General features: G+C 60.7%; 2 protein-coding genes across 9 annotated transcripts; both read right to left on the reverse strand.

The window, feature by feature from the left end:
* Nucleotides 1-950: 950 nt before the first annotated feature.
* ADPRS (ADP-ribosylserine hydrolase) lies at nt 951-6,551 on the reverse strand. Of its 4 annotated transcripts, none has more exons than XM_072771956.1 (6): nt 6,317-6,551; nt 3,384-3,480; nt 2,993-3,200; nt 2,690-2,874; nt 2,275-2,375; nt 951-1,725 (listed from the first exon to the last, which is right to left on the reverse strand). In XM_072771956.1, exons 1-6 carry the CDS (start codon nt 6,525-6,527, stop codon nt 1,433-1,435), a joined length of 1,095 nt encoding a protein of 364 aa, XP_072628057.1. In that variant the 5' UTR covers nt 6,528-6,551; the 3' UTR covers nt 951-1,432. The 4 variants fall into 4 exon arrangements, with proteins under 4 accessions (XP_072628057.1, XP_072628056.1, XP_072628058.1 ...); XM_072771955.1 differs by having other exon boundaries at nt 2,993-3,281; XM_072771957.1 differs by lacking the exon at nt 6,317-6,551 and adding an exon at nt 3,778-5,290 and having other exon boundaries at nt 2,993-3,281; nt 3,384-3,576.
* Nucleotides 6,552-7,521: 970 nt separating this feature from the next.
* Nucleotides 7,522-11,118, reverse strand: TEKT2 (tektin 2). 5 transcript variants are annotated; one of them, XM_072771960.1, is made up of 10 exons: nt 10,987-11,118; nt 10,215-10,411; nt 9,999-10,124; nt 9,623-9,828; nt 8,755-8,898; nt 8,565-8,679; nt 8,356-8,463; nt 8,124-8,267; nt 7,923-8,002; nt 7,522-7,814 (listed from the first exon to the last, which is right to left on the reverse strand). In XM_072771960.1, exons 2-10 carry the CDS (start codon nt 10,368-10,370, stop codon nt 7,601-7,603), a joined length of 1,293 nt encoding a protein of 430 aa, XP_072628061.1. In that variant the 5' UTR covers nt 10,371-10,411; nt 10,987-11,118; the 3' UTR covers nt 7,522-7,600. The 5 variants fall into 5 exon arrangements, with proteins under 5 accessions (XP_072628061.1, XP_072628062.1, XP_072628063.1 ...); XM_072771961.1 differs by having other exon boundaries at nt 10,215-10,430; nt 10,987-11,044; XM_072771962.1 differs by lacking the exon at nt 10,987-11,118 and adding an exon at nt 10,544-10,947 and having other exon boundaries at nt 10,215-10,430.
* Between the last annotated feature and the right edge of the window lie 5,574 nt (nt 11,119-16,692).

Raw genomic sequence — 16,692 nt, forward strand, 5'->3', positions numbered from 1 at the left:
CCGGGCTCTGGCTTGGCGCTCCTCTCAGGGAGCATGCGTCTCTCGCCAGGGTCCTGTCACCAGCGTGTCAGGGGAGCTCCGAGTGAATGCCAACAGGCATGATGCAACCGAAGCGAGGTGGTGACTGGAGCTGGGGGTGGTTCACGCTCCCGCCGAACATTCTGGCTGGCTCTCGGGCAGTGGGGCAGGACGGCGGGCTCAGGGGCCCGGGAGCAAGTTTCAACACTTGATACAAATTATGAATGAAATCCTGCGTCTGTGACCGGGAGGGGGGATGCGCACGGCGGGAGTGGGGGTGCCGGCCGGGCGAGCGCGCCAGCCCACAGCCACGGAGAGCAGAGCCCGGGCCTGGAAGCCCAGCTTTGGCCCAGCCGGCAGGCCGGTGGCAGCACAGCGCGCCCATCAGGCGTGCTGCGGGGCCGCGTGGGCCTCCCTCTCCGTGGAGGCCGCCAGGTGGCCGGAGGATTAAGTGGAGAGGACGGGCCTCCTCCTCTTCGGCGTTCCTGGCTTCGGACGAATCGCTGCAATACTTCCTTTCAGGCCAAGGCCTGCCTGGGGCCCAGGACACAGAACGAAGCACATGAGCGCCGCACGCCGCCAGCCCACGCAGGGCACCGACGCTATGCACCCGCCTCACCTCCTCACCCAAGGGCGGGCAGTCAGGTGAGACCAGGGCCCTGAACCCGGGCCCGGGGCCTATTTGGGGAGCACCCTACGAAGAAGTCCACCCCCGAGAGCAGGGACGCGAGGCTCGTCCTGCCAGCTGGGCCACCTGCGACGACCTCCCCAGGAAGCAGCCCCAAGCCGGCTCTGCCCTGCCGGGCCACGACGCCCGGCCTGTGTTCCTGGCTCTCAGGAGAGGGTGGAGGTACCGGGTTCAAGAAGGCCTAGGTGTGCGCTGGGGCAGGGGGAGGGGTGTCTGTTCAGGGCAGAGGAGAAACAGGCAGCAGTGGCGGAGTCACCATTTATTGCTGTGACCTCGGCTGGTGACAGCCCCTGCTGGCCCCGGGCCAGGTGCGTCCGGAGGTCCGCCAGGTGCAGGTGCCGGCCTCCCGGACCCCGAAACCCAACTGCACGGGGGCTCTGCCCAAAGACGTGCTTCTGGCAAGGTGGCCGCGTCTCGCCAGGAAGAGACGGTGCCTCTGCCCATCACCGCCCCCACGTGAGCCAGGTAACGCCGCAGGCTCCCTTCCACAACCACTCCGTCCTGATCCGTCTGTCCACCGAGCAACCGGGTGGGCCCCAGGCTCAGCACTGAACCCCGACCCTGCGCCAGGGAGGCAGCAATCCTCCACTCGCGGTCCAGCCCCGGCCCTAGGGCCAGGACCGAGCTCCGCCCGCACTGCAAGGGGCCCTGCCAGGACCTCAGTGTCCCCGATCTGAGTGGGAGGCGGGCCTGCTGGGCACGGCGGAGCCCCGGCTGCTGTGGCCCTCACGGACTCTTCTGGAAGAGGCGGTGCAGGTTCTGGGCCAGGACGTCAGTCTCCTCGTAGCCCTCACAGCTTTGCTGCCAGCTCTCTGGCACCTGCTCCATCCCATAGTAGGCACCAGCAATGGCCCCGGCCATGGTGGCTATGGTGTCGGTGTCCCCCCCGAGTGAGATGGAATAGATGAGAGTCCTCTGGAGGCTGTTGAAGGCAGAGGGGATCTCGGGGTCAGGCTCCATGCAGCGCAGGAAGCAGTAGATGGCGGTGGGCACAGATTCGAAGGCAGCAATGCCGTTGCCTGTGGGGAAGCCACCGTATGGGGACCCCGCACTCTCCCGCCCCCTAAGTCCCCAGGCTGCTTCTGGCCACGCCCCAAGGCAGTAGGCTGTGACGGAGACCACAGGCTCTAGAGTCAGACTACCCAGGTTCAAATCCTGGCTGTCCCTCCTTAGCGTGGGACCAGGAAAGTTCCCTCGTGGCTAAGATTCCGGTTTCTGGGATTGGATTCCTTGGGCAGGGAGGAACAGAGGCAGAGACTCAGGGCGTGTGTGGGGGTGAAACAGGCCATGGGCAGGGCGCCTGTATGGTGTCCAGAACCCAGCACAGGTACCAGCACCTGCTGCCAGAACTCGTGGCCCGTGGCCATCCCCGGGGACATTCACCCGTAAGGCCCAGGAGCGACGGCGGGCGCGGAGGCGCTGTGCCCACAGCCCTGCCGGGGGCTGCACAGGCTGGCTCTGGTCACAACAGCCTCGGGCAAGAAATGAGGGAACGGGTACCCTCTGGGCTCCCGCGTGTCCCCCAGCCCAGGACGAGCCCGGAGGATGACGGGGGGAGGGCCACCCACCTAGCTCAGACACCACCTCCTCCCTGGTCACCGAGTCCTGCTCTAGAAGAGCGCCAATCTTCTTCAGGCGGCTGGAGTAGGGACGCTCCTCCATGCCCAGCCTGTGAGTCAGGGGTGAGGAGTCAGCGAGGTCGGAGGCAGCAGGGGGAACGCAGAGATGCGGTGCAGGGGGGATGGGATCAGGCTGGCGGCCAGCACAGCTGTCCTGACAAGAAGCCGGGAGGGCTAGGCCTGAGCCCTCTCATCTGCTGCTGCCCTAAGGGCCTCGGGGCGGAGTCAAGGCCAGGGGGCTCCTCCCACCCCTCCTAAGGGTCTGCAGTGACAAAAGGGAAGGTTCCGGCTGGGGGCAATGCCCGAGGACCCCATGCTGCAGGCCTCCCACGGACACCCAGCTTGCTCCATCCCACATGCTCACTCCCTGGCATCCGAGACGGACTGCGCGTCACTCTCTAGCTCTTCCATGTGGCCCAGGAGCTGCTCGAGGAAGTGCTCACTTGACGACTCCCCCTGCAAAGCCAGGTGCACAGCCAGGGCCTGCAGGATGGCGCCGTTGTAGCCCAGGGAGGAGGCGTGGGTCAGCTGAGCCGACAGCCGGGCAAACTAGGGCAGAGGCAGTGGGGGCAGAGATGTGCTGTCACAGAAGCCGGGCTGCTTGCGGGGGACGAGGGGGAGGGGGCGGCGGGGAGGTGGGAGCCAGAGGCCAGCCTGCCCGGCCTACCTTCTGCACATCCTGGACGCTGCTATAGGCCAGGGAGATGCCGGCCACCCGCATGGCGCCCCCGTTGCCGTAGGAGCCCTTCCCGTTGAACTGGGCCCGGGCGGGCTCAAAAACGTCGCGGCACTTGGGGCTCAGCAGCTTCTTGAAGACGGTAATGACCCCGGCGCCGTAACCGCGGTCGGGCTCTTTCTTGTACTCCTGAGCAAACCTGGGGGAGCCGGGAGCCGGGAGCCAGGAGCGCGGTGGAAAGGGTGCCCGTCGGGACAGGGGGTTCGGGGACCCCAGGGGCCTGTCCCGGCAGCCCCGAGGGCATCAGTGTCCTGCGGAGGGAGGGGGTCCCAGCACGCACTGCCCCTGCTCTGCCCCCCGCCCCCCCGACGGGCGCCCTCACCTGTGAGCCATGTCCACCTCGTCGAAGGCCTCCTTGGCCAGCAGGGACTGCACGAGGGCCCGGGCCATGGCCGTGTCGTCCGTGTAGTACAAGACTTCTGCGGGGAAAGGGGGGGGCGGCGAGCGTGAGACCACACTACAGGGCTTCCAGGCAGCGGCCTTGGCCTCCTGCTCTTTGTCCATCTTTTTTAAAAGTAAGCTCTAGGGATCCCTGGGTGGCGCAGCGGTTTAGCGCCTGCCTTTGGCCCAGGGCGCGATCCTGGAGACCCGGGATCGAATCCCACGTCGGGCTCCCGGTGCATGGAGCCTGCTTCTCCCTCTGCCTGTGTCTCTGCCTCTCTCTCTCTCTCTCTGTGACTATCATAAATAAATAAAAATTTAAAAAAAAAAAAAAGGTAAGCTCTACACGCAGAGTGGGGTGTGACCCCACGACCCCAAGATCGAGTCCCTGCTCCACTGGCTGAGCTGCCCAGGCGCCCCGGTCCCCTGCTTTTCTTTACCTCCTCCGGGATGCCTGCCGTCAGCCCCTCACAGCACCCCGCTTCCTGGGCTCCAGGCCTGGGGAGCTTCAGCGGCTCTCCACTCTGGGTCGCGGACCTGCTGGCTCCCGAAGGAACCTAGTCTGCCTCCCTCTGCCTGCGTGACCCTAGCCCTCCTGCACCACACCACCCCCCACTAGCCTCTTCGCGCAGCCAGAAAATTCTTTTTTTTTTTTGCTAAAGATTGTATTTATTTATTCATGAGAGACACACAGAGAGAGGCAGGGACACAGGTAGAGGGAGAAGCAGGCTCCCTGCGGGGAGCCCGATGCGGGACTCGATCCCGGGACCCTGGGGTCACACCCTGGGCCGAAGGCAGATGCTCCACCGTTGAGCCCCCCAGGTGCCCCAGAAAATTCTTCCTATAAGCAGACTAGCGGTTTCCACATCTCACTCTGCGGCTCCAAACTCGGGTGTCAGCTGCTTTCAGGATTAGGCCAGCCCCACTGCTCGGCATCCAGAGCCCTTTCCCGACAGGCCCCTTCGTCCTCACCTCCCTCGGATCCCACTACTCCCCTCCGCGTCCCCAGAACCAGCTGCGCGGCCCGCTCCTGGGTGCCTGGGGGTGCTGCCCTGGGCCTTGCGACATGGCAACGGGGCTGAGCCAAGATGCCCGAGGAGGCCGTGGGCCGGCAAGGGCTGCTGGGACTTGGCTTTACTGACGGAAGAGACGCTGCAGAGGAGGCGGCAGCCCCTGGCAGGCCCCACCCCTTCTCTCTGGACTGCGAGCCCCCTTCCCTGCTTTTTCTCTTTCACTCATGGGAGACTCCCATCCTGACTTTTTTTTTGATTTTTATTTTTTTAACTGAAATCACTTTTTTTTTTTTTTTACATTTTTAAAAATTTAAACTCATCCCATCATGCGCCCTCCTCAGGCCCCGCCCCCATCCCGGCTTCTCTAGAAGAGAGGTGGGCAGGCCTCTAATCCACAGCCTCCCCTTGACCCAGGAGTCCCTGGTCCAGTCCCACCCACACCAGCTCCCTGGTGGACTTGGTTCTTCCTTCCTCCCGCCTCCTGTGCCCTCAACCTCTCCCCGTGTGAAGTAGCACCCATTCTCCCTTCTTTGGCCCCTGCACTCTTTGCCCCCAGGAGCCATTCCTTGGCCATACTCAGCCCGTGACTAGGGTGGGAGGGTCACATCCACTGGCCTCCTGTGTTCGGGGGTGGACAGAGGGCCAGGCCAGGCTGAGGACAGGCGATCTGGGATTTCTGGCCGGGGCTGCCGCGGACGGACCGTCCTCCGCTGGCCTGGGAGCTGTTCGGGCCACCCCAGGGAGGGTCTGCCCGAGGCGAGGGAACGTGCATCTGAGTAAGGAGAGAAGCTGGGGCTTGAGGACGTGGCTCGAGCCCTGGGATTCAGCTCCACCTGAAGCCACATCTACCTGGACTTCAGTTCCGTCGTCACTGCCGTCTCTCTCCGCTTAGCTTGTTCTGCGTGTCCCGCTACTTGCGTCTACAAAGTTCTAAATCACCCATCAACCTAAGACACTTTTCCCTCAACGTGAGAGCAAAGATGAAATTAAAAGACCGTGCCCCCACTTTTCCCTCAACCGAGGCTCCTGTCTCTCTTCCCATCAGGCCAAACCGTGCCAACCACATCCCTTCTCCGGGAGCTCCGAGGCCCACCAAGTCCCACCCCGGGCTTCAACACCCTCCTGAAAACGGCCTTCGGAATGCAGACCGGCCCTCTCCTGCAGCGGACACCAGCGGCCGGGCCTCACCTTCACCTTCTCTCGGCTTTGTGCATCCCCAGGCCCCCCCCCCCACTCCTCCCCAACCCTTCCCAGATCCAGCTCCTTCGGCTCCTCGGGTTCTGAGCATCGGCCCCTCCTCCTTCCTGCGGTACCTGCAGAACCACCCCCGCAGACCGAGACCTGGGTGAGCGCCTGGGTGAGCACCTGGCTGAGCGCACCTGGGCGAGCGCCTGGCTGAGCACCTGGCTGAGCGCACCTGGGCGAGCGCCTGGCTGAGCACCTGGCTGCGCCGCGGAGCAGCAGGCACGGGGACAGCGCTGCACAGGCGCGGGTTGGGCTAGAGCAGGCCGCTGCAGGGCAGCCGGCAGGGCCACGGGGGCAGAGCTGGGCCTCGGAGGGCCAGGTGTCGGTCGGCCAGGTGTGACGCATGAAGGAATTTGGCTTTATCCTGAGGGTAAAGGAAAATCACGGCAGAGCTTCGGGCGGGGAGGCCGCGTGCGGAGGACGTCCTGGCGGGGCTGACTCGGGACACCTGGGCCCCACGCGCAGCGGCGCACACGGCGGACCCGGCGCCAGGCGGGAGAAGGACGCCCGGGGGCCGCTCGCGGGGCTCCGAGGACCGGCTTGCCAGGCCGGGCCGGGGACCCCGCGGGGCTGGAGGGGCTCGGTCTCAGCCCCGCCCCCGCCCCGCCCCGCCCACCTGTCCGCGCGCTCCCCGGCGAGCCCGGGTCCGGCTCCAGGCTCTGGACGTGACGCAGCACTGACGTCAGGGTGACGGTGTCGTGCGCCTCGTACAGGGAGCCCACGCAGTCCCCGAGCAGCGCGCCGGCCAGGCAGCCTCGGAAGCGGGAGAGGGAGCGGGCCGCCCCGGCCCCCGCGCAGCCCGCCGCCGTCATCGCCGCCGCCGCCATCCGCGCCGAGCAGTCGCCACTTCCGGCGCGGCCGGCGCACCCTACGGCGCCGCCCCCGCCGCCCCACAGCGCCACCCCCCGGCCCGGAGCCGCAGCGCCTCCCGCCCCACAGCGCCGCCCCCCGGCCCGGAGCCGCAGCGCAGCGCCGCCCCTGGCCCTGAGCAGCAGCGCCTCCCCGCCCCACAGCGCCACCCCCGGCCCGGAGCCGCAGCGCCTCCCCGCCCCACAGCGCCGCCCCCCGGCCCGGAGCCGCAGCGCCTCCCCGCCCCACAGCGCCGCCCCCGGCCCGGAGCCGCAGCGCCTCCCCGCCCCACAGCGCCGCCCCCCGGCCCGGAGCCGCAGCGCCTCCCCGCCCCACAGCGCCGCCCCCCGGCCCGGAGCCGCAGCGCCTCCCCGCCCCACAGCGCCGCCCCCCGGCCCGGAGCCGCAGCGCCTCCCCGCCCCACAGCGCCGCCCCCCGGCCCGGAGCCGCAGCGCCTCCCCGCCCCACAGCGCCGCCCCACAGCGCCGCCCCCCGGCCCGGAGCCGCAGCGCCTCCCCGCCCCACAGCGCCGCCCCCCGGCCCGGAGCCGCAGCGCCTCCCCGCCCCACAGCGCCGCCCCCCGGCCCGGAGCCGCAGCGCCTCCCCGCCCCACAGCGCCGCCCCCGGCCCTGAGCCGCAGCGCCTCCCCGCCCCACAGCGCCGCCCCCCGGCCCGGAGCCGCAGCGCCTCCCCGCCCCACAGCGCCACCGCCCGGCCCGGAGCCGCAGCGCAGCACCGCCCCACAGCACCGCCCCCCGGCCCGGAGCCACAGCGCTGCCCCGCCCCCCCCCCCCCCCCCCGCCGCCGCTCCACAGCGCCGCCCCCGGCCCGGAGCCGCAGCGCCCCCTTCCCCCCGCCCACAGCGCCGCCCTCCCCCGGCCTCATCCAGAAGCTCCAGGGGCGCAGAGCTGCTGAGGGGCGGCGCTGCTGCCCGAGCCCGGGGCCCCTGGGGACGGAGGAGGAGCCATCAGGTTGGGGAGCGCCCAGCTCCTCGCGCGCAGGAGGCGGCACATTTATTAGATGCGACCCCACCCCCACCCCCCACCCCGCACTAGACCGTCTCCAGTGGGCAGGTTCTGAGCGGACTCAAGGTGCGGTTCGTGGTGCGGGCGAACGTGTCCACCTGCGGCGCGAACGTCGCGGCCGGCGCGGCCAGCTTGCGGCGGGTGTCCATGCACTTGGCGTCCAGCAGCATGGAGCTGGCCTTGCACGCGAGGTCGGCCTGCAGCCTGGCCAGGTGCCGCTGCAGCGCGTCCAGGGCGTCCCTGGGGAGGAGGCACGGCGTCCCATCAGCCCTGCGGGCCGCGAGGTCGGGGCCGGGGGAGCCAGGAGGCAGCCCGCGGGGCAGGGTCTCCACCCACCCCCCAACTTACTGGGCCTGCGCCAGCTTGTGCTTGAGCGCAGCGATGGTTGCCTCTAACTGGTGAACCTCGTCAGTGAGGCCGTGCTGAGCCTGGAGGCCGGGGGGGGAGGCCGGGTCAGTGCAGTCGCCAGCACCCAGCACCCGGGCTCCTGCCGGCAGCAGGTGCAGGGGGAGTGACCTGAGGACGGCGAGCCAGGGGGTCCCCGCGCACCTGGTCCTGGCACAGCTCCACGTTGGGCCGGCGAGTCCGGGACTCTAGCCGGGTGTGGCATAGCTTCAGGTTCTGGAACTTTCTGCGCAGATCGTACTCCAGGTGCCGGATGTCCTCCTGCAGCTCGGAGATCTCCTCCAAGGTCTGCGGGGACAGAGGCACCGGTCGCCGCCCCCCCCATCCCTGCCGTGGCGGCCGGGCCCGGCCCGGGGACTCGGCAGACCGGGCTCACGTTCTTCTCCTGCCACCTGAGCTCGCCGTACACTCTCTCCATCTCCCGCAGCCGCTTCCTGAAGGTGAATTCTGTGGCCACCCTCTGGGCTTCGAGCTCATTGTTGGTCTGGAGGACGGGGTGGGCGGCCCAGCGGAGGGTGTGAGCCGGGGCCACCCCAGGAATGGCCCGCGCCGGGGCAGGGGGCCCACGGGGGACCCGGGAGTCACCTGGGCGATAGTTAGGGCCATGGCCTCCCGCAGCTCCACCGCTGCTTTCATCTCCGCCTCGGCCCGGCTCCTGTTCAACTGGCTGAAGCCGTCCCACTGCTGGAGAGTGGAGGAGCTGCAGGGGGGCGGGGGGACGCGGTCAGGGCCCAGGAGGCCGGCAGGACACGGCCACGGCCCCCAGGCTTCTTACCCGTCGGGGACACGGGTGGGATCGACCTTCAGGGTGATGTTGGGGGACGTGAGGCTGAGGGACAGGCAGCCTCGGTCGATGTCCAGAGTCTCCACCTTGTCCCGGTGGTCAGCGCTGAGCTGCTGGCGGGCTTCCTGCAGGAGGCTGGGGACGCAGGGGCGGCACGCAGCGTGGGGACACCACCCCCGGCCGGGAGCCCTGGACGCAGCCGCGCTCGCCCCGCTCCCACAGACACACTCCCGGAAAGGGACACAGGGGAGGTGGCAGGTGGGGGCAGGCGGGGGCAGGTGGCCCAGGGGTGCCCGGGCGGTGGGGCCTGTGCCCTCAGTGCAGGCCGTGACCCGGGCTCCCGGGATCGAGTCCCCCGCGGGCTCCCCGCGAGAGGCCTGCTTCTCTCTCTGCCTGGCTCTCTGCCTCGCTCCGTGTCTCATGAACAACTAAATAAACCAAGGAACACAAACAGACGACGGCGGCTTAATGCAGGGTCTGGGCAGCGTTCTGAGCCGGCGACCAGGCCGTGGGACAAGCGCCACCATCGGGTTTGGGCTCCGGGCAGAGCGGGGTCAGGAGGAGCCTGAGAGCCAGTTGCTTGTTGTCCACGATACACGTGTCGCCGGTGAGACCCACAGCCTGGGGCTCCCGGGGCGCAGGGGGTTGGGAGTCTGACTCGATTTCACTTGGGTCCCGATCCGACGGGCTCCTCGCTCAGCGTGGAGTCGGCTCGCCCCCTCCCCCTGCTCCTGCACCTGCGCGTGCGCACTCTCTCTCTCTCTCTCAAATAAATAGACTTGAAAATCTTAAAAAAAAGAAAAAAATGACAAGCAGCCTTCAAATGTAGGTGAACGCGGCCACGAGGGCTGCCCCTTACCAGAGCTTCTCGAAGGCCTGGCTAATCCTCTGCTGCAGGGCCTTCTTGGTGGCATCAATGACCTCCACCTCTTTGTGCAGCTCTTCCTCCACCGGATCCTTCACCACATCAATGTCGCGCCGACTGTCCCTCAAGGTCAGGCACTCGACTGCGACATCCAGAGGCAGGTTCTTGGCCTGCAGGTTTTGCTCTGCGGATTCTTTCATCTAGAAAAGAGAGGGCTGGGGACACTGGTGGGGCCATCCCTGGGGAAGCAGCCCAGCCCCGCCTTAGCAGAGGGCCCCGGAGTGACTCGATGGATGCGCCCCCCCAGGTCCCCGTGCAGGGGGGAGGCGGGAAGGTGCTGGCGGCTGGGTCGCCGACCCGGACTCCCTGCCTGTGTCAGGGCATCGATCTCCGCGTCCAAATCCGTCAGACACTTGTCCAGCGTCTCCTTCCAGCGGTTGACGCTGTCGATCCTCTCTGCCAGCCGAGTCCTGTTGTCATGTTCGTCCCAAATGGTCTGGGAGAGACAAAGCCGGATAAAGAGGGTGCTGCGGGGCACGGGCCTTTCTCCCCACCCCCCCCCAACCCCCGGCCCCTGGCCTCCAACCTGGTTGCTGGTCTCATTGCGGAGGACCCGGGCCTCCTGGCGGATCTGGTGCGAAGCCTGTCGCTGTCGCTCAGCGTTGGTGGCCAGCAGGTGGCTGTTGGTGTGCCAGTCTGGCAACCGGAACCGTTGACTGGGCTTGAAGCTCGGTGTGGCCATGGTGCGGGGGTCAAGGGTCAGGGCACGGTCACACAAGGCGGCTGGAGAGGGAACACAGGGCTGCAGGCCGCCCCTCAGGAGATGCTCACCTGCCACGCGCCCCCTTCCTGCAGGACCCCGGGGCACAGCCTGGCCTTGCTCCTGTGTGGGAGCAGCAGTGCTTGGGGGCCCACCTGTAGGTGCTGGCTCGGGTGAGAGGGGACGATCGATGGGCTCCCTCCGGGTGTGTGAGTGTGTGAGTGTGTGTGAGTGTGGCCAAGCCCTTAGTGGGGCTGGGGGGGGGGGTGCCCGGCAAAATGGCCCAGTTGGCACCCCTCCTTGCAGCGACCAAGTCTTGCGGCAGCTTCAGCTTCCCGGCTTCGGGCGGACCCTGGGGCTGGAGGCGGAGCCACTTCTCCCTCCGGGAAGGGGACGCGCATTGGCCCGGGGGTGGGGGGTGGGGGCTGAATCCGACCCCATCTGCCCCCCAGGAGGGCGGGCGGCTGTGTGCGGGTCCCCCCTGGCAGGAGCGGGGCCTCCTCTCCCTCCGCGGGGTCACCGCCCTGGGTGAGGGTCAGCCCGGCGGGGAGGAGGAGGGAGGGGGGAGGGACCCGCCGCCCCTCGGCTCTTGTCTCACCTGCGCCCGGCGTCCCGCGTCCCCAGCGCCGTGTTGGGCGTCCCGGTTGCCAGGCAACCCCCTCCCCCCCTCCCCCCGCTGCAGGCTTCGGTTGGACGCGCGCAGGTGGGGGCTCGCGGCCGCTCCGTTGACACGGTGCACATTTGTGCTTTGATATCAGTTGTGCTTTGACACGGTATAAAAAGAAAAATTGCAAAAAAAAAAAAAAAAAAGAGAAATAGTGCATAGAAAAAGTACCCCCCGCCCGGGGTCACGCCTTGCAGGTTTCCTTCCAGAAACTTCCAGAGCCCGCATCCTGCCCTGGACGCAGAGGGCCTGACGCCGCCTTGGGAGAGGCCGCAGCCCCAGGGGCGGGGAGGGGGGTTGGAGGGTAGGGGGATGGGGGTGGGGGGATGGGGGGTCAGGAGGAAAGCTCAAGATCCAGCCTTTTTCTTTGTCTTGTTTTAGGTTTTTTTATCTTAATGCCTCTAGGGTTCACGTGCAGAGCGCTCTTAGTTTCAGGTGTAGGATATAGTGACTCGAGTCCATACATCACCAAATCCAACCTTTTTTTTTTTTAAGATTTTAGTTATTCATGAGACACACACACACACACACACACACACACACACACACACACAGGCAGAGACACAGGAGGAAGGAGAAACAGGCTCCATGCAGGGAGCCCGGCATGGGATTGGATCCCAGGTCTCCAGGATCACACCCTGGGCCGAAGGGAGACACTTAACCGCTGAGCCAGGCATCCAGGAGTCCCAGGAAACTTTTATTTTAATTAATTAATTAATTAATTAATTAATTAATTAATTATTCATGATAGAGAGAGAGTCAGAGACACAGGCAGAGGCAGAAGCAGGCTCCATGCCGGGAGCCCGATGTGGGACTCGATCCTGAGACTCCAGGATCGCGCCCTGGGCCAAAGGCAGGCGCCAAACCGCTGAGCCACCCAGGGATCCCCCGAAACTTTTATTTTATATATATATTTTTTTATTTTTTAAAAGATTTTATTTATTTTTTATTTATTCATGAGAGACACAGAGAGAGCGAGAGAGGCACAGGGAGAAGCAGGCTCCATGCAGGGAAGCTGATGCAGGACTCGATCCCAGGACCCCAGGATCAGGCCCTGAGCTGAAGGCGGCACTAAACCACTGAGCCCTCCCCAGGATGCCCCAGGAAACTTATTTTTAACAAACGCTTGCAGGCAGCCTTACCTCTGTATTCAGTGATAGTGATGACGTCTGGTCATCTGGTGGACTTTTCTAGAAAGAGCCCCATTTGCTCATGGGGATCCCTGAATTGGACACACATCTGTCTGAGCAGCGGCTTACACTTCGGTTTCCAGCAGAAATGCACGTCGTTTGAGCGTTCAAGGTGCACTACAGCAGGGGTTGTGCCCTCGATGAAGCGGTCACTCCTTGCACGACCGTGGATCATAAGGTGGGGGATGAGCTTGCCTGGCAGGAGTCTGGCCAGGTAGGCTTGAATCTACGAACCCCATCAGCATTCTCATGGCTTGTAAGGGATCCTAGAGGTCTAGACCATGAAGCAAGACTTTTTTTTTTTTAAAGATTTTATTTATTTATTCATGAGAGACAGAGAGAGAGAGAGGCAGAGACACAGGCAGAGGGAGAAGCAGGCTCCATGCAGGGAGCCCGAAGTGGGACTCGATCCCCGGTCTCCAGGATCACGCCCTGGGCTGAAGGGGGTGCTAAACCGCTGAGCCACCTGGGCTGCCTGAAGCAAGACGTTTTATTTATTTATTTATTTATTTATTTATTTATTTATTTATTTATTTATTTATTTATTTATTTATTTTAAGCAAGACGTTTTAAAAAAAGATTTTAGGGGATCCCTGGGTGGCTCAGCGGTTTAGCGCCTGCCTTTGGCCCAGGGCGCAATCCTGGAGACCCAGGACTCCCCTGGAGACCCGGAATCAAGTCCCACGTCGGGCTCCCGGCATGGAGCCTGCTTCTTCCTCCTCCTGTGTCTCTGGCTCTCTCTCTCCCTCTCTCTCTCTCTCTCTCTCTCTGTCTATCATAAATAAATAAATAAATAAATAAATAAATAAATAAATAAATAAATAAATCTATCTTAAAAAAAAAAGATTTTATTTATTTATTTGTGAGAGAGAGCCTGAGCATGAGCAGGACGGAGGGGTGGAGGCAGAGGCAGGAGCAGACGCCCCACTGAGCAGCGAGCCCAGTGCGGGCCTTGAACCCAGGACCCGGGATCACGACCTGAGCCCCAGGCAGATGCTTAATGGACTGAGCCACCTAGGCGCCCAAAGCGAGACATTTTTTAAACTGGGGGGGTGGGGGGGAGAAAGAAAAAGAGAAAACCTCGAGAGAGAAGAATGCGAACTGACAACTTTTCTTTTTCTTTTTTTTCTTTTTTTTTGGGGGGGGTACTTTTCTTTTTCTTAAGTTATTGAGATTCAGCCCCGGGAGAGCGCAGGGCCTTGGCAGCAACAAGCCATTTTCTTTCAGAATCTGTGAAGTGTGATAATATGTATCTTCTCTGTTCTGAGTTTCCTCCCCCCAGGAAGTGTCAGATGATCTAATTTGGTGGGTTCCACGATCGATCGGGCTCCTCCAAGAGGCACGACTTGTGTCCAACGGGCCGAGGCCGAGAAGGCATTGGCCTGCAGGTTGGTGGCTGGGCTCAGGCCCTGGCGACCTGGCGCCACCCAGCGCCCCTGCAGGTGGCCTTGGACGCTGGCTCCGGGTGTCCCGATCCGCAATGTAGACTGACCCCCAGCCCTGACGGTCGCTCCCCCTGACCAGTAATTTCCTGGTCCCTGGAGAGAGTTCACGTAAATTAGTTTTTCTTCTGTTTCCTACTTTTTTCAAGTGGCCAATCTCTGACAAAACGGCAGTTCCCATTTTAGAGTTGACTTGAGGTTGCTTTCTATTTAATTTTTTTTTAAGATTTATTTATTTATTCATGATAGACATAGAGAGAGAGAGGCAGAGACCCAGGCCGAGGGAGAGGCAGGTGCCCCGCGGGAAGGGGACTCGATCCCGGGACCCTGGGGTCATGACCTGGGTCAAAGGCAGACCCTCAACCGCTGAGCCACCCAGGGGCCTGTTTTCCATTTAATTTAAACCTCACAGGAAAATGGGCGTAAAGACAATTCACAGGACGAGCGATTATTTCGTTCCTCCTTTTCTATTTAGCAGCGTGTGAAAAATCAGTTGTTTCCAATATGCAGAAATACCAAACTGAACATCCTAAATAAAAGCTGTTCTATTTCAGCCTTTCTTCCCTTCTAAGCGGAAAAACAAAGTACAAATGTGAAGACAATTTTTTTCCCCCTTTTCGGTCTTCGTGGTCTTACGCGGATAATCACAGCGAAGTCCTCGACGGCCGACGTGCAGGGCATGTGGGGGCGAAGACCCCAGTCGAGGTCTCTAGTGCAGGCCTGGCCTTCCTCCGGGAACCGCAGTTTTAGAAATGTGACAGCCGTGCTTGTGAACATGTTTTTCAAGCAATGACAACTTGGTGTCACATGAAAATTTTGCTTTAAATTGGACCTGGCTTTGGCTAAGCACAGTTAAGTAACCGTCCTCCGAAGTCTGGTGGAAGATCTCGAGGTTTTATGTAAGAGTTGTTTGCCAGCAGGGCTGGGTACTGTTGCCCCAGAGTAAAGTACTTTTTTTTTTCTTCTTAAAGTAAGCTCTATGTCCAACGTGGGGCGTGAACCAGAGTTAGGCGCTCTACGCACATACAGCCTGAGCTAGTCAGGGACCCCCTGTCTTTTTTCTTTTCCTTTTTTTTTTTTTTTAACCCAAAGTGGTGGAAATACTTGATCTCTCTCACGCTGGGTATCTTTTTCTTCGTTTGTACATATTCTCCAAAAGGACCTGCTTGACTCTGGCCTTTTTTCCAGTTTATTTTCAGCTGGTCTTGCACTTGTGGGTTTTGCACAGCGAAACAGTCAAGTGGCTGCTGCTCCCAGCACATTTGCCCTGGAGGTTGAAACAATTTTTGTCGCCCCTCCCCCTTGATTTTTCTCTTATCTTCAGAGGCTACTCTTCTTGCATAAGAAAGACAAATCTCTCAGTTAAAATGAATGGATGGAAAGAAAAAAAATAATAAAATAAAATGAATGGAAAGTAGCTTGCTGTATTCAAAGTAAAATGTTATGTTTTTAATGCAGATTTTCAAATATCTAAAGGGACTTAACATAGACACTAGTCATAGTTTTGTATTAAAGGTTTAGACAGCACCTCCTACTAGATTTTTGAAAAATACTATTCAAAGGGATACCACCGATGGCAAACTTTTGTAATCTAAAATCTTTATGAAAGTACAAAAATAAATTAGAAAAATTAGACTCATAAAACAAAATATGTAAAGATGGTTACACAACCTTAATGTTACATTTGCATGAAATATGAAGAACATTTTGAATTATGTGTGAACGATGGTGGTTACTGAAATCCTGTCTGGGGCAGCAGCAGAACTAATCCTATGGTCCTACCTGGGGTACCAGAAAAACCCCAAAACCATTCCTATGGTTTGTTTTTAGTATTGTTTTTTTGCAAGAGAATGTGCGTTTAGCAAGATATGAGTGATACTGTACATTTAGCAGTTTCAAGTACTTTGGGCTATTTCTAAATCACTTAGTAAAAAAGTCTGTTAACGGTTTTGTTTCAGCTGAGAATCAGATGTCATGTTAGGCTTTGTGATCCTAAGCCTCTAATGTGTCAGTTTTGTTTACAAACACTTTTTGAATCCAAGCATTATTCTTACCAGGAACTATTTTTATTTATTTATTTATTTATTTATTTATTTATTTATTTATTTATTCATTTATTTATGACTATTTATTCATGAGAGACACACAGAGAGAGAGAGGCAGAGACATAGGCAGAGAGAGAAGCAGGCTCCATGCAGGGAACCCAATGTGGGACTTGATCCCAGGACCCCAGGACACACCCTGGGCAGAAGGCAGGCACTAAACCGCTGAGCCATCCAGGGATCCCCAGGAACTATTTTAGTAGAGACAAATATGAGAAAAGTGCTGCTCTATAAAAGCATTGCAAAGATCTTTATAAAACTGTGGCGATTGTAGAAGTAACAAAAGTGATGGAAGGTAGGCAAAGAATCATCTTCCTCCTGCAGGTAAGACTAAAGTTTGTCCTCTTTATTTATTTATTTTAAGTAAATTTATTTTTTATTGGTGTTCAATTTGCCAACATATAGAATAACACCCAGTGCTCATCCCATCTAGTGCCCCCCTCAGTACCCGTCACCCACTTACCCCCTAGATTTGTCCTCTTTAATGATAAAAACATCTTAGCAAATATTGTAAAAATGATCACATCCTTTCCTGGCATTGACCGATAAATTTTTCTTTTAAGATTTTATTTATTCATGAGAGATGGGGTCGGGCGGGGGGCGGCAGACACAGGCAGAGGGAGAAGCAGGCTCCATGCAGGGAGCCCGATGGGGACTCGATCCCAGGACCCCAGGATCACGCCCTGGGCCGAAGGCAGGCACCAAACCACTGAGTCCCCCAGGGATCCCTTGACCGATAAATCTTAATTTTCTAAAAGCCTCTGCAAGGTACGCAGGTCTCAGCAGCCAAGAGGAATCTGTCAAATGATCGGGCAACACGGAAACCACGAGAACTGAGAGCTTGAGAGGCGTGGGCCGCGGAACCCTCCTTTGGGTGGCTCCTGGCTCCTGCACTTAGACGTGGGG

Source organism: Canis lupus, chromosome 13, assembly GCF_048164855.1.
Source record: "Canis lupus baileyi chromosome 13, mCanLup2.hap1, whole genome shotgun sequence".
In the NCBI taxonomy this organism is placed as follows: Eukaryota; Metazoa; Chordata; class Mammalia; order Carnivora; family Canidae; genus Canis; species Canis lupus.